The 15,120-nt window shown below is 33.8% G+C and overlaps 1 protein-coding gene across 1 annotated transcript; it reads right to left on the bottom strand.

Moving 5' to 3' along the window:
* Positions 1-1,479: 1,479 nt before the first annotated feature.
* Positions 1,480-8,434, bottom strand: LOC127730212 (uncharacterized). The gene is made up of 2 exons (XM_052238494.1): positions 8,300-8,434; positions 1,480-4,611 (listed from the first exon to the last, which is right to left on the bottom strand). Exon 2 carries the CDS (start codon positions 4,598-4,600, stop codon positions 2,939-2,941), a length of 1,662 nt encoding a protein of 553 aa, XP_052094454.1. The 5' UTR covers positions 4,601-4,611; positions 8,300-8,434; the 3' UTR covers positions 1,480-2,938.
* Between the last annotated feature and the right edge of the window lie 6,686 nt (positions 8,435-15,120).

The following is a 15,120-nucleotide window of genomic DNA, read 5'->3' as shown; positions in this document are numbered from 1 at the left end:
AAGGGACATTCAAACTCATTAGTCGAAAATAAAGTGACAACGTCATGGCTAAAAAGGAAAGGACAAACAGACAAACATCAGTACACAGTACACAAAACATAACATAGAAAACCAAAGACTAAGTAACACGAAACCCACCAAAAATTGGGGGTGATCTCAGGTGCTCCCGAAGGGTAAGCAGATCCTGCTCCACATGGGCATGTGTTGTTCATGTTAGTACAAACCTGGTGATAAGTCCAATTCAGTAGGTCATATTTGGGGAAAAGGGGACAGGATTGTAGTTACAACAATTGGAATAATCTGTTGTCATCTGTAAAACGGATACTCTATTACAGTCAACCAACTGGTGATGGCGTTTGTAAAATTTATGAAGGGATGATTTCAACTTCACCACTTGAAACTCTTGGTTTAATAGCTTCCTTGTGAGCAGCAACCCTCTATCAAGGAATGATAATGCAAGCCCTGGAATATCGTATCAACTGTGAGATATAAACTCTGTATGCAGGCGCTGCTTGAATGTTGCTATATAGAAATGGAAAGTTCACAATTGGGAAGCTGAAAACATCTCTTTTGTCGTAAAGTTTTGTTTTCAACCGACCTTCATTGTCAATTTCTAGATGTAAGATGATGCTTGATGAAGTTTGTGAGATACTTATAATTTCTTATTTTTAATTTGCTGTAAACAGGACATTATTATGTTGGTGCCATCAGTAATTTTAATTGGATATCTAATTTCTAATATCTAAAAGCAAAATGAGGATGTTAAATTTGATGTATGCCTTTTTGTGCTTCTTTGTTACATTTGTTTGTTTTTATAGTGATTAAGATGATTACACAATGTTGACTGCTGTACCCCTATTTTTGACATTTTTACCTATTGTGTCTTTTTGTTTTGTTCATGCATCGTTGTCAATATAATGGAATTTGATGCGACTGTCATACAAGTGAGAGGTTTAGCTAGCTATAAAACCAGGTTCAATCCACCATTTTCTACATAAGAAAATGCCTGTACCAAGTCAAGAATATGACAGTTGTTATCCATTCGTTTGATGTGTTTGAGCTTTTGATATTGCCATTAGATTAGGGACTTTCCTTTTTGAATTTTCCTCGGTGTTCAGTATTTTTGTGATTTTACTTTTTCCTTCCAACCTATATTTACTACCTGTTAGCATTCTCATTAATGAGTTCGATTAGTCTTTCTGTCTACTGACCAACTATTGCAACTATTTCAAAATTTACTGTTTATACTTCTCTTAAACCAAAATGAAACTTAACTTATCAGATGAATACTAGGAGTACTGTGTGGTAAACCACAATGAGATAAGCTCAACCATAGAAAAGTTATCTGAATTAACTTTTTTTTAGCAATTATCAATATGGTTGTTCCGTATGAAAAGCTCTAAATCAACCCAGAGTTTTGAATTAAATTTGCAGAGAATACCAACATCAAGTTCTTTAAAGAACAAATTCACTAAGATATGAACAAGGACAACCATTTATTAGTTTATTGACTTGTTATCAGGCATTAATTCAACTGTTTTTCACCAATATTTAGCAAACCCATGTCTCATTTAATCAGTGCAATAAAAAAAAAATACAAAAAAGAGTGTTCCATAAAAATCAGTTATAAAAAGCACTCAACTTTAAATATTAGTATTACACAATTACAAAATAAAACCCACTGGAACAAGTAAAGCAACACTAAAAAATTACAGAAGCACCTTGGATGCATAAACAAAGTTGCAAACTTCATTGAATTGTAGTAGAAGAAGCATATTTTTGTGTCGAGTACGATTAAACCTTAAATCTGCTGACAACTTGTATTAAATGTTTGGAAGCAAAACTTTATCCAGATTTCAAGTCTATTAATTGCTGCTGTAACCGTTCATTTTGGTCAATGACTTAACTATCAATTGGGGTCTTTGTCACCCGAAAGCCCATTACCCACCAATGATAGGCAAAGACCTGATTTATTGCTAAAAAAAATTGCTTTAAAAACAAAATATTTTCAAAATTTCACTCTGTTAGCATTATGACCTTGATTCGGCCTACTGACCCAAAAACTCAATAAGGTCGTTCTTTCCAAGGGGAATTTTCCAGCCAAGTTTGGTAAAGGTTAAACATATGCATACAAACCAAATCTTTGTCCCAATTTATTTCCATCAGTGACTGCTGTAATTTTGACTTTGACCAAGTGACCTTAAAATCAACAGATATCTTTATCGTCTTAATGGACATAATTAACATTACATTGACCTCATGTTTGAACGATATGATTTATCGTATAACAGCCTCCAAGACAGAAAGTTTGTGCTTCTTACCTTTTTGCATTCTTCATTGATATTGCTTAAGTCTTAATTTTCAACGTTGTGACCTCACTTGATAACCTGATATAAATTTGTACACGCGAGCAAGACTTTCTTTCATGTCCAAGTTTAACCCCTCGTGCAGTTTTCAAATGACTGTTACCTTGTTTTAGATGTGAAATTTTACAAAGAAAATTAGTCCCTTTTAAAGGGGAAATATGCAACTGGGAGAATAGCAATAACATTAATCAGGTCTAAATTAATGAACTAAATGAATCCAAGTGTTGAACCACTTCAAAGTTATGTTAGGCAGTATTTGGCCACAACAATAACTATCTTAAATATATCATATAACAATACCATATTCCCTACCGACATCTGATTGTAAGTATATTAGCTATAACATGGATATATTTTATTTTTGAATATCTTGAATTACTGTAACACATAACATGTCTAGTTTTAAAAGATTCGCCAAAACACGACGCGATCAACGTCTTGCATATGGTGAATTGTGCTAAAATGCTTTAAGAATGGCCAACGTCATCTTTACTAAAAATCATTTGTTGCCGAATCGTAAGCCCTATACCAATATAATGTAACTAGTAGTCCATTTGTTCTTTGCTTGAATATCAGAATTTCGTAGCACTATTTACCTCAGCATACTCGTTTTCTTTCTGATAGTTTATCACTTTAACTCTTCCATCATTAAAGCCCACCCAAACATTAGATGAGCGATCTACAGCACAACAGACTGGTGGTGCGTCGTGCTTGTCTCTTTGGATGACCAGTCCATTAAGATCTATAAAAAGTTGTTCAGAGTTACCCCGATCTGAAATAGTGATGTGGTTCTTTATCAACCCAAATCCAACAAAGTCAATGTCTTTGTCTGATGTCTTCGATGGATATTTAAGTTTCTTTTCATAGCATTTATTGAGAATTATTATCCATGATTTTTTTCCTCCTGGTCGACATAATATGAAAATTTCGCCATCAGGGTTCTGACAAATTTGTGTTGGATTTTCCAATCCAATATCAGACGTCAGAAATATTTCTTGTTTCTTTGGCTTTCCCTTCAAATACCAGCGAAGTATATAATTTTCGGTAGCAGGTTTGTCTTGGAAACATGCGATTTGTTCATCGTCAGTTGTTGCTGACGTACAAAAACAAGCAAGTATGCTTTTACCAGAACTAATGCTGATTCCAGTATTTAAGCTGTAAGATTTTCGTTTTGACTTTTGAGTGACCTGTAACTGTTTTATTGACGATTTGTTCTGAAACCCAATCAACAACTCGTTGTTTTTGTTTGTACATGATGATATCGGTGTTTGGTCTAACGTTTTTACAGGTGTTAGAATAATCTCTGTATCTTGTCTAGTGCAATCTACCTCTGTGACACTTTCTTCCAGAATCACCCAAGCTTCAAGTCCCTGTCCTTTAGGAACAATATACGATATTTTGTTTTTGTTTTTCGTTTCAAATGATCTTAGCACTTTAAACTCTTGTTTTCTTTTCACTTCATCGTACGAATCCGATAAGGGCAAAGTCTTTGGCTTTAAATATCCCCTGTAATCTTCAGGTAAATTTGGCTTTGGTTTTGCTGGAGCTCTTGGTGGTAAATCAAGTGGAAGTTCCTCATATTGACTACTTTCCACATGTTCGATGCAGCCGATAAATTTCTGAAGTTTTTCCTTCTTGACATTTTCTTCAGCAAAAATGTATTGGGGTGGTTTCGGGCTTGGCATCGTGTCTTTATATGGATCAAATTTGACAAGATTTTCAAGTGCCACGTCATATTTAGCAATTTCTGTGTCTGGTATATCATTTCCTTTTGATTCGATTTCGTCAACTAGTTGTTGTATTCTGTCGACTTTAAATTCTTGGTTTTGGATAAAAATATCATATAGCTGCCTTGTCTCTTGGTCGGCCTTATTTAGGTTATCAATTAGTTCCGTTTGTAAAACGTCCAGTATAGTATCAATTAACTTCCGTTTTGATTTGATAGATTCAGTTTCGTCCATTATGGTATCACTGTATTTGCTTTTACTCTCTGAAGCCTCGCTTATAATTTTCTGAATATTTGGAATCGTGGTGTTACCTGCAACCGATGGATATTTTAGAATTTGGTCGCGCCGCGAACGGCCGTATTCTTTTGATTTCATAGTTATGTGATTTTTATGACTACCAACTATACAGTCATCACAGATCAAACTCTTGCAGTCCTTACAATAAAATCTTACTTCCTCTGACTCATGTTGTTCGCAAAATGACCAAGATCTTGATACTGACGCCATGTTTAGTTTTCCTGGAAATATAGAAATAAACACATAGTAACAGAAACATATTTTAACAAATTAATCAATTAACCATCGTTTACTATAACCATAAATTAATTGTACGGTATCAGTGTATGAAGGTGTTGTAGACCAAGCTTAAATTTCGGTCACGTGGTTTGTTAAAACAAATGGGTTGATCTGAGACTGGATATATATTGTTAGTTGCCCTTTTCCCAGGGTTGATGTTACAGACAAGGTACACATGTCAAAATACGTTTGTGGCTTTCTTTCCTAATGACAATAGTTATAAATTAGGTAATTAGGTTTCTCGTTTGAATTGTTTCACATTTTTCATGACGGGGCCTTTTATAGCCGACTATACGGTATGGGTATTTTCTCATTGTTTAAGGCTGCACAATGGACTATATTTGCCTACTATGTATACCACTTCATTTCAACTCTGGATACAAATCCTTGCTCTGGTGCATAGTTGTCTCATTGGCAATGATACCACATCTCTTCAGTTCTATACCAAATCCGGACAAGGAATCAGAGCTTTGCATGAGGGAGATATATTCCTTAACTTAGTTTAGAATGATTTCTAAATTTTTTTAACAGCAAATATTAATCAAAACAATATCCGTATAGTACTGTCTACTAGGCTGATGATACACTCGGGGACAAATCGTCCACCAGCAGAGGTATCGACCCAGTGGTGGTCATAATATAAACGGTACCAATTTTAATGCACCAGATGCGCATTTAGACAATTTCTTCCGGACCTAATGTATAAATTCAAATTCAGATTCAAATTCAAATTCTTTATTTTACTAATTACAGGGCCCTTTCAGGCATTATAAAATTTAACACGATCATTCACACTTTCATACCAATCTTTCTCACTCCGCTCGCTCTGATTGTGTTAATTAGATACAGTACATTAGAACATACACAAAAGTCATTGATCATTTGAGTATAAATCATACAAGTCCAGAAAGTGAATAAAGAGAGATAACTCTGATTGTTGAAATAAACATTTTCTTTTTGCCAGGTAGATGGTTATTATGATTGAGCACAATTATGCTGTTTTCTTTCTGCAAAGTTAAGCTTTGAAAATTCACACTATAAAGATAAAAATGTGTTGTCTTCGTTTATCATTATCCATAAAAACAGGTTATTAGTATTTATATATTTTACATTGGGGAATTTGTTATCAATCTGAGATAGTAAAGTTACTCTCCTATGGTTATAATATAGTATGTAATATGTATTTACAAAATTTAACATTTAACTTTTCATGTTCCCAGTCTTTGAAAATTTCATATAGTGAAAGGTTTTCCCTTTTTTTAGTTATATTTATTACACCCCGATTTTCGCATCCATATGGGATTATGGGTTTAATAGTATGGTCAAATATACGAAGAAGACTACTAACTGATGGTGATGATGATTTTAGATCTCGATATGATTTAAAGCTAGCTTTAAGTCCCTTTTCATAAAGATCTTTTCTGGCTTCATTAAATTTTCCAGTATTACTAATTGTTAATCCTAAGTATTTATAAAATTTAACACAATCTATATCATTATGACCAATTCTAAAGTTTTCTTTTAGTAACCTACCAGTTTTATTAAAAATTATCACTTTTGTTTTTTTCACATTTATCTGTAGGCACCATTTTTCACAATATTTATAAAGAATGTTTAGTTTGTTTTGGAGACTCTCTTTTGTATCTGAGATTAAAACCAAGTCACCAGCATTTTTTGTTATTCAGTTTAAGACATTCAGTTTTTTCTTCTAATAAAGAGGATATTTCGTTTATAAACACATTAAATAGGTTGGGACTGAGTACATCCCCTTGTCTTACACCGACTTCAGATGTGAACAGCCTGGTCATTTTCTGATCTATCTTGATACATAATTTATCAGATTTATACATAGAATTCAATATATTGTAATAATAGCCATTCACATTATATTTCAATAACAAAAACATAATACCAGCATGTATAACAGTGTCAAATGCCTTACGAAAATCTATGAAGCAGGCATATATTTTTTTGTGACCCAACTTTAGGTATTTATTAATTATATATTTAAGAACAAAAATGTATAGCCAAATCCGGACAAGGAATCAGAGCTTTGCATTAGGGTGATATATTCCATAGTTTAAAATGATTTTCAAAATGTTATAACAGGAAAATTAGGGTGATATATTCCATATATATATATATATATATCTGTGTAGGTCTCGGAGGTGCGATGGGGACGCTGAAGTGCGATGGTCACGCTGAAGTGCGATGGTCTTCGCAGAAGTGTGATGGTCTGTTCGCTGAAGTGCGATGGTCTATAAATGTCATTAGTTACAGTTTCATGCTAAATGAAAGATCGTTCTCTTTAAATTTGCTGCATGGGGACATTATTCTGCTTTTACAGTTTATCTTAACGTAATCTCAGCTCTCATGCAGCACTCATGAGTTCCACCTTTTTCCATAATATCACGTAAAGTCTCTCTGCGGACCCATATGTAGTTAGAGAATTCGAAGCTTCATAGTACGTAAAAAATGAAACTTCTGTAGATTTCGAAAAAGTATTTAAATTATCTAAATTTCCCCTGTCTATACTAATTATTTTCCTTTTCTGGTAGTAGTAAAATCTGTTTACAAGTTGTATTCATGTCAAATACTAGAATGCAAAAACATTCCATATTTTCTCCAATTGCAGTAAAAACCACTGACGGTGATGAGTTTATAAGGCCCTTATTATATTGCATATTAAACAGCTATCGCATTTTCAGTCATTGAAATTATCACTGGTTTTTATAGAAAATAACCTTTGTATGTAGCGTCTTGAATAATTGTATGAACGTTGGCTTATTTTGGTCCAAAGTAAACTTCAACGCTACATTAGGACTGGACATATTTATGACTGTGTTTAATTAAACGGGTTAATATTCTTGATGATTTATTTAATAAACATGAAAAGCTGCTTTGAACACACAAATTGACTTTTTCATCGACGTCGAAAATATAGTTTATGTAATCCATCGCACTTCAGCGTATCCACCATCGCACTTCGGCGTAGTTACAAACAAGATAGCGTCACAATGCGACCATCGCACTTCAGCGTGATCAAACACGCACTTTAGCGTCAAACAATCGCATTTAAGCGTGATAATCGCGGTTCGGAGTACCACCGCGGTTCCGAGTCCTACATATATATTTTTAGTTTAAAATGATTTCTAAAATTTTATAACATGAAATTTCAATTAAAACTATAACCGTATTTTCATGCCAGTGGTGAAGTAGTGTCTACTGGGCTGGTGACACCCTATCGATAAGATATTAATTGAACAAATTGAGTCAAGGTATCTACATCATACCAGAGATGAGGGATTGGGTGGGGTTTTACTGATTTTATAATGGTATTGGAAGGTAGTCAATTATAATTTTTATTCGATTCAAATGAGTTAGATGCACTCAATCGTTTATCTGAAAAATCCTGACCGGATACTTATAGAATAGTGAATAAAATAATGTTTCACGATTACTCTCGTGTCCATTCTTACGTCATAGTTGATATTCAAGAAAATATATAGGTTATTAACTATTACCATAAGTATTACTGCGTAAAAAATACTGTATATTGTCTACACATTAAATATAATAATGACTTTTGTGGTTTTATAATGTATATTCATTTTTAAACAGATAACATACCTTCGATTTAGAAATTAACCGAGTTCTTTTTAAAATGCCTGATATAAACCTGTTACACAGGTAGTTCTAAAAGATCTGGATCATATATGAACAATCTATATTACCAAATATTGGATGTTCCCCTTGACTGAAATTGTGAAGTACAGATATGATTTCTTCATAATTCTCTTATGAATGATGGCATTTAAATTTTCCCCTTTGAACTACCGCGTACTTACATTTAGATTCAAACTTTTAAGATGTCACCACCATTAACCCATAACGTGATGGGTTTTAAAAGAAATTTCAATGCACAAAAATGTTGTTTGTAATATCTCCCCTAAAAAGATATACAAAATTAAAAAAAAATACCTAGACAAGCACACAAATACACGGAAGGTTCATAACCATCCGAGTTAAGATAGTATTCAACCTGGGAACAGTATATCTATCAATATATATGTTCCTGATTCAACTAAGAATCAAGAAAAGACTTGTTATTTTTTTCTGTCATCTTTTAAATTTATCTTTTTTGTGTCGCCTACGAATGTACACTCTGTACCCTTTTCGATTCATTTGTTATGTTATGTAAAAAGTTTATAATTGAGTTCACGTAAACATTTTTTTTTACATTTCCATGAAAATACAGAAGCATTGAATGACTAATATTTTCGACCAAATCCTCTTTAACAAGTGGTTCAAATGAGCCCTTTTCTCTCAACTCAGTCAATAAGAAAGAAAATGTAAACTAAAAATTATCAAAGGTACCATCATTCTGCGAAAAAAAGGTTTCGTCCAATTCTTATGAGATTCTAAAAAGACTAGTTTCTGTGCTAAACAATCAGATTCTCCATTTGTTCTGTAATATATGATTGAACCTGGGGTTATCAAGCAAAATTCCAATATAGGCAAAGGAAAATAAATTCATCCCATCCCTTTAGATCAATAGCATTATTTTTTTAAAGAATCGTTTTTTCTATGTACTGTTTCTAAACAATTAACCCATTTTATTTTTGATTGATTTTTAATAAAAAGAACATCGTACACTTAAAGTTTAGAAGCAAAAGACCAAGCGCAGTATTTTCTTCTTGAATTGTTTGTCAAATACTATTATTTCTAATTCTTATTTGTGCACTGATACATTACAATTAAGATTGAAATATGTAAAGATTAATACTTGAACAATTAGAATTAAAACTTGTAACTCGTTCTCTGCCATATCTATCATTGACTTACGTGTTTACTGTAACAGCTCTGGTCTAGGTACAGTAAAATTAAGTTGTATCTTACAGCTTACATAACTAAAATCTTGAACCAAAAACAAAATCAGTTACCAGTCCCAGTCACGATTTTTACTGCCGTCCTTGATAGGAATATTTCCGATCAAAATTTGTCAAAAGTCTGATCAAGTTCCGGTGAATCGCGGCTGGAAATTCAAACTGTAATTAAAATTTGTAACATTTATCTAATTACGACAAAAATCAGATATTGTTCAAGAAGCGTCCAAATTCATCCGTTTCCAACCGGATTATCCCGTTCTCAATCGGATTCTAATTCAATTTGTATCTTTCATTTGGTAAAACACGACCGAATATGTCCCGACAGCGTCCCGATTCTGCCAAATGCGATCCGACAGAAATCAGACAGTGACCAGACAGTAAACCGACGTTGACGGAAGATATCCGTTAGAAAACTGTTTAATGTGATAGTCCCGTCTTTTAAAAAAATCGCCATATTCGGAATGATCAGGTACTACCGGAACGCAATCTTATCACAGTCTGCTGTACCGCAAGGCAAACGGCTTTGTCTGTATCGTGTTCTGTAATTGTCGGGGCTCCGACGTGGGTATAATTGCCGAATTTCGTATTAATAACGTCACTGTTCCGGAACAAAGACGGTTCGCATTCGCCAAGATCTGGATGAAATCTGGACCTAATCGGCCAAAAAACAGCAATGACAAATTTCTCCAGATCATGCCCGTTCCACAGGATACCGTCCAGAAAACACAGAACTTTGTTTCTATTTTGATCCGATACAGCAAAATCTGTCACGACATAGTCACGATTGTAATCCGACTAGACAAAATCGGCTGAGTTTCCCCGAATGTTACGGGATGCACCTAATTGTCGGGGTGCTTGGCCGACCTCTACGGACCATTCCCGATCCGTAGGAATCTGTTACGAACGTATACGACTGCGTTATTATCTTGAATATTATTGAATATTATAAGATAAAGATAAACTGTAAACAGCGAAAATGTTCAGCAAATTAAGATCTACACAAAAGTTAATATGACCAAAATTGTCAATTGACCCCTTAAGGAGTTATTGCCCTTTAAAGACACTTTTACACAATTTGTTCATCATGTTTGCTAACATTTAAAAATCTTCTCCTCTGAAACTACTGGGCCTAACATTTCTAAACTTTAACTGACTGTTCCTTAGGGTAACTGGTTTATAAATTGCATGCGAAGTTTTGATTCATTAACAAACATGGCCGCCATGGCTATAAATAGTACATAGGGGTCAAATGCAGATTTTAGCTTTTATCTCAAAAACTATAGCAGTTAGAGCAAAAGTGACATGGAGTTGAAGTGGTGAATAAGTCAAAATCTATCTGCTATGAAATTTTCAGACCAATTGGACCCCCCATTGTAGGGTTACTGTCCGAAATAATTTATCTTTATGAAATTTTACTGTTTTTGGTTATTATCTTTTATATTATAATAGATAGAGAGAAAGTGTAAATGACAAAAATGTTAAGCTAAGAAGGATATTAGTTTTAGAGATAAACATTGTAATCGATATGTTACCATTGTGTTACAGTGACATATTTTGTTGAGAAAATGCGCGAAAAGTGTTGTCTCCCCAAACAAGGATATGTACGATTCAGCTCCGCGGGTCCCAGTGAGGACATTGTAAATTGTATGTGTCATTTGTATATATACATCACATCTTTAGAACTATGGAAAAGAGCTGCTAGTTTCAGTTTTGATCAATACTGACTACCGTTTATGTATAATGATGGCTAGATGACTGTGGAAACACTTTTAACAAATTTTACGAAATAGTCCCACATCAACATTATAAAAAAGATAGGTAATATTTTTTATACAGTTGTAGCAATAGCGTGATTATTTTAATCTGTATTGAATTATTTGTACGAAAAGATACATTGTTATTTACACAATAGAAATCAGATTGTTGTTTTTTTTTTCGTCTTCGTATTTTGACTTCTTTTCTTTTTTGTATATCTTCTTCAACAAAATAACACCGAAAATTAATGTTTGGGTCATGTTTGAAGGAAATTACTGAGGCGGGCATATGCCCATTAACAGGTATAAGATACTAAAAGTTAAGGGCAATTATTCTAAACATCAAATTCTGGGAATTTCTGCTTTTATTCATCAACTGAATTCTTGAAAAGAATGAAATTAAACATGCATTTTTTTTATACTGCGATTTCTAACAGTTGTTGCTTGACACAATACTAAACGGAGATAGTTTTATAATATTTAGATATTGCATTCTTTATATGGATGTGTATGCAAGTATGGCATTTTTGTTTATATCCTGAAACATACTTTCTGCAGATTTGACCATCACAATGTTTATCCAGTCATCATTCAGTTTCTTTTGAATATATTTTAAAATGTAATATTTGCCACTGTGCGTGGTGTTATTATTGATTCATTTAAATTTTTGGAAACCTACATATTATCAATGTGAAAGAAATCATTATAAATAGAATAAGAATTTAGTTTTTAACATTTGAGAGAAGATTTTTTAAAGAATTACTTCGAAACAATCGAAGAGGTATTTGTAGGAATTAGAATGGAACCAAATAGATTTGACGAAGTACATTTGTAGACCTTTGTTTTAAGTCGTTACTTTGTGTAAGTTTATTTGAAAGTTTTAAATATGTTAACTCGTCTTCCACCGATATAACCGCATTCTGGATATATAAAAATGCATTTTTTAATAAACAAAAAGATGTTGCCAATACGCTAAAGATATCAAAATTTCTTGATATTTATCGCGCAACCAGTTTTTAACGATGTACGAAACAAACCTCTAAAATTGTAAGTTTTGCAAAATTTGAATATATATATAAACAAAAATCGTAAGGGTTCCGCGGAACACAGTGTCTCGCCTACTCTTGCTGTTAGTTGAAGGCTCAACAAAAAATGGGGAAAAATTATTAAAAATTTTCCTCTAGATACTATCTTTTGATTGTAAGAAGTTCTGTTCAAGTTTGGTAAAAATCCAAGAAGGTTTATGAATCTAATAAATGTTTTTAAAACTTTAACTGCAGACTGTACGTAATGTTAACTTGAATAAAACTAAGTCCATTTATAAGTAATATACGGAAAAACAGGAAATAAATTTTTACAAAATTTCCTTCTAGATACAAACTTTTGATCATAAACAACCTTCTGTCCAAGTGTGGTACAAATCCAGGATAGTTTAAAAAATTTGAAAAACTTTAACCACAGAGTGAATGTAATGTTAACTGGCAGAAAAACTAAGTCCATATATGAGTAAAATACGGATAATCATGATTTTTTTTTACAAAATTTTCTTCTGGATACTATCTTATGATTATAAACAAGCTTCTGTCCAAGTTTGGTACACATCTAGGATAGTTTAAGAAAGTTATTAAAATTTGAAAAACTTTAACCACATAGTGAATGTAATGTTAACTGGCAGAGAAACTAAGTCCGATTATGAGTAAAATACGGATAAACAGGATTTTTTTTTTCACAAAATTTACTTCTGGATACTATCTTATGATCATAAACAAGCTTCTGTCCAAGTTTGGTTGAAATGCAGGATAGTTTAAGAAAGTTATAAAAATTTGAAAAACTTTAACCACAGAGTGAATATTTGTGGACGCCGCCGACGACGACGCCGACGGAATGTAGGATCGCGATGTCTCGCTTTTGCGACAAAAGTCGCAGGCTCGACAAAAACGAAAAACTTTTCTCAAATAAAAAGGAAAGAAATAATATAAGGTGCCAATTGAATTATCAACAACTTTAAATAGGTGCCGATTTGAATAAATGCCGATTTGACCAGGTGCTGATTTAACTTTTTCTATGGTGCCGATTTGACTTGAACCCATTATCTGTAGTTGTATTGCAAAACATCTTGAAACCCACGACATCCTAAACGAGGTTCAACATGGATTTAAAAAGAAACCCTGTTCATGTGAGTCACAAATGTGATCCTTACAAAACAGGACTTGGCTAAGAACTTAGAATGAACAAATTGACCTTATCTTGCTTGATGTTTCGAAGTCATTCGATAAAGTCCCTGATGACAGATTTCTCTATAAAACGCAGTACTGTGGTATCAGCGGGCCAACACTTGAGTGGATCAGGGACTTTCTAAGCTCCAGAAAGCAGAGTCGTTGTCGACGGTAAAACATCTCACACTGCACCTTTCCAATCAGGAGCACAACACGGCACTGCATGTTCCTACTGTTTATCAAGGATTTGTATACTATACAAATCCTTGTGTTTATCAACGAACTACCGAAATACGTACCATGAGTTATCAACGGTTCGTTTATTTGCAGATGATTGGGTACTGTAACGTGAGAAGGATTCAAAATGGTGGCGACTCTTCTCCAAGAAGGCATGAACAACTTGCACAGATGGGAATCTGATTGGCAAATGGAATTCCATTCCAGCAAATGCCAACCGAAGTTCTACGCGTGACCAACAAGCGCAAACCACATCCAAAAAGTTTTAACATCCATGGGCATAATTTAGAATTGGTTGATTCAATAACCTAGGTGTAACAATCCATATCACCATTAATTGGAACACACATACAGAAAGCATAGCTAAAAAGGCAAATTCAACTAGGGCCTTCATCCACAGAAACCTGCACCACTGTCCACAACAAACAAAAGATGTATGCTACACAACGCTAGTAAGACCATTGCTTGAGTATGCATGCCCAGTTTGGGACCCGTTTGCCAACCTCAACATACAGAAACTGAAAATTGTGCAATGAAGATCAGCCCGGTTTGTACTAAACGACTATCAACAAACCAACAATGTAACATCAATCCAAAAAACTCAATAGTGGCAACCACTAGCCGAGAGGAAGGTCAGATGTAAATCCGTGATGATGTACAGAATAGTACATGGCCTCGTAGCAATAGCAACGCTAGAGCTGCATACTACGTCATCAATAGCTAGCTATAGAGGATACACAACGCGATTTCTTGTACCATATGCCAGAACATCAACATACAGACATTCCTTCTTCCCAGACAGTATACGGATATGGAACAGCATTCCACAACCTGGTGGGTAGTACCTCACTAGATGCTTTTAAGCAGTGGGTACTGAGCAGCAGCATCCCTTAATAGCACCATCAGACTGTTTTTAACTTGCACCTGTAAATATGTTCTTCCACCTTTGTTGTCACATCCAGCATGGGCAATAGAGCGATAATACTCAATAAGAGGATTGCACTGTATCGGAAGAAAGAATGATCCTCGGTTTTTGTCGTAATGATATTGCATTCAAAAATTTGGAGACAGCAATTTGATTGACTGATATAACAATTACCAGAACAAAATATAAAACCAAGTATTTTCAGATCCTTGTGAGCCGAGCATGGACACTTGTATCTGTATTTTAATCAGATTAAAAAATACTTAATAGAACATTTTGTTAAAAAACAACAAAACACACTTAAGCCCGTCAGATTTCAGAATTTATGATCATTTGTTTTTGAATTTTGCCTTGTGTTTGTGCTGTATGCTTTAAAACTTCTTGCTTTAAAGAAAAAGCTGCAATATCTGTCAAAATAGACTAATTTTAA

This window comes from Mytilus californianus, unplaced genomic scaffold (genome assembly GCF_021869535.1).
Source record: "Mytilus californianus isolate M0D057914Y unplaced genomic scaffold, xbMytCali1.0.p SCAF_2, whole genome shotgun sequence".
NCBI classification, from domain to species: domain Eukaryota; kingdom Metazoa; phylum Mollusca; class Bivalvia; order Mytilida; family Mytilidae; genus Mytilus; species Mytilus californianus.
Note: the sequence above shows the minus strand (reverse complement) of the source record. Positions and strands in the feature narration are given on the sequence as shown.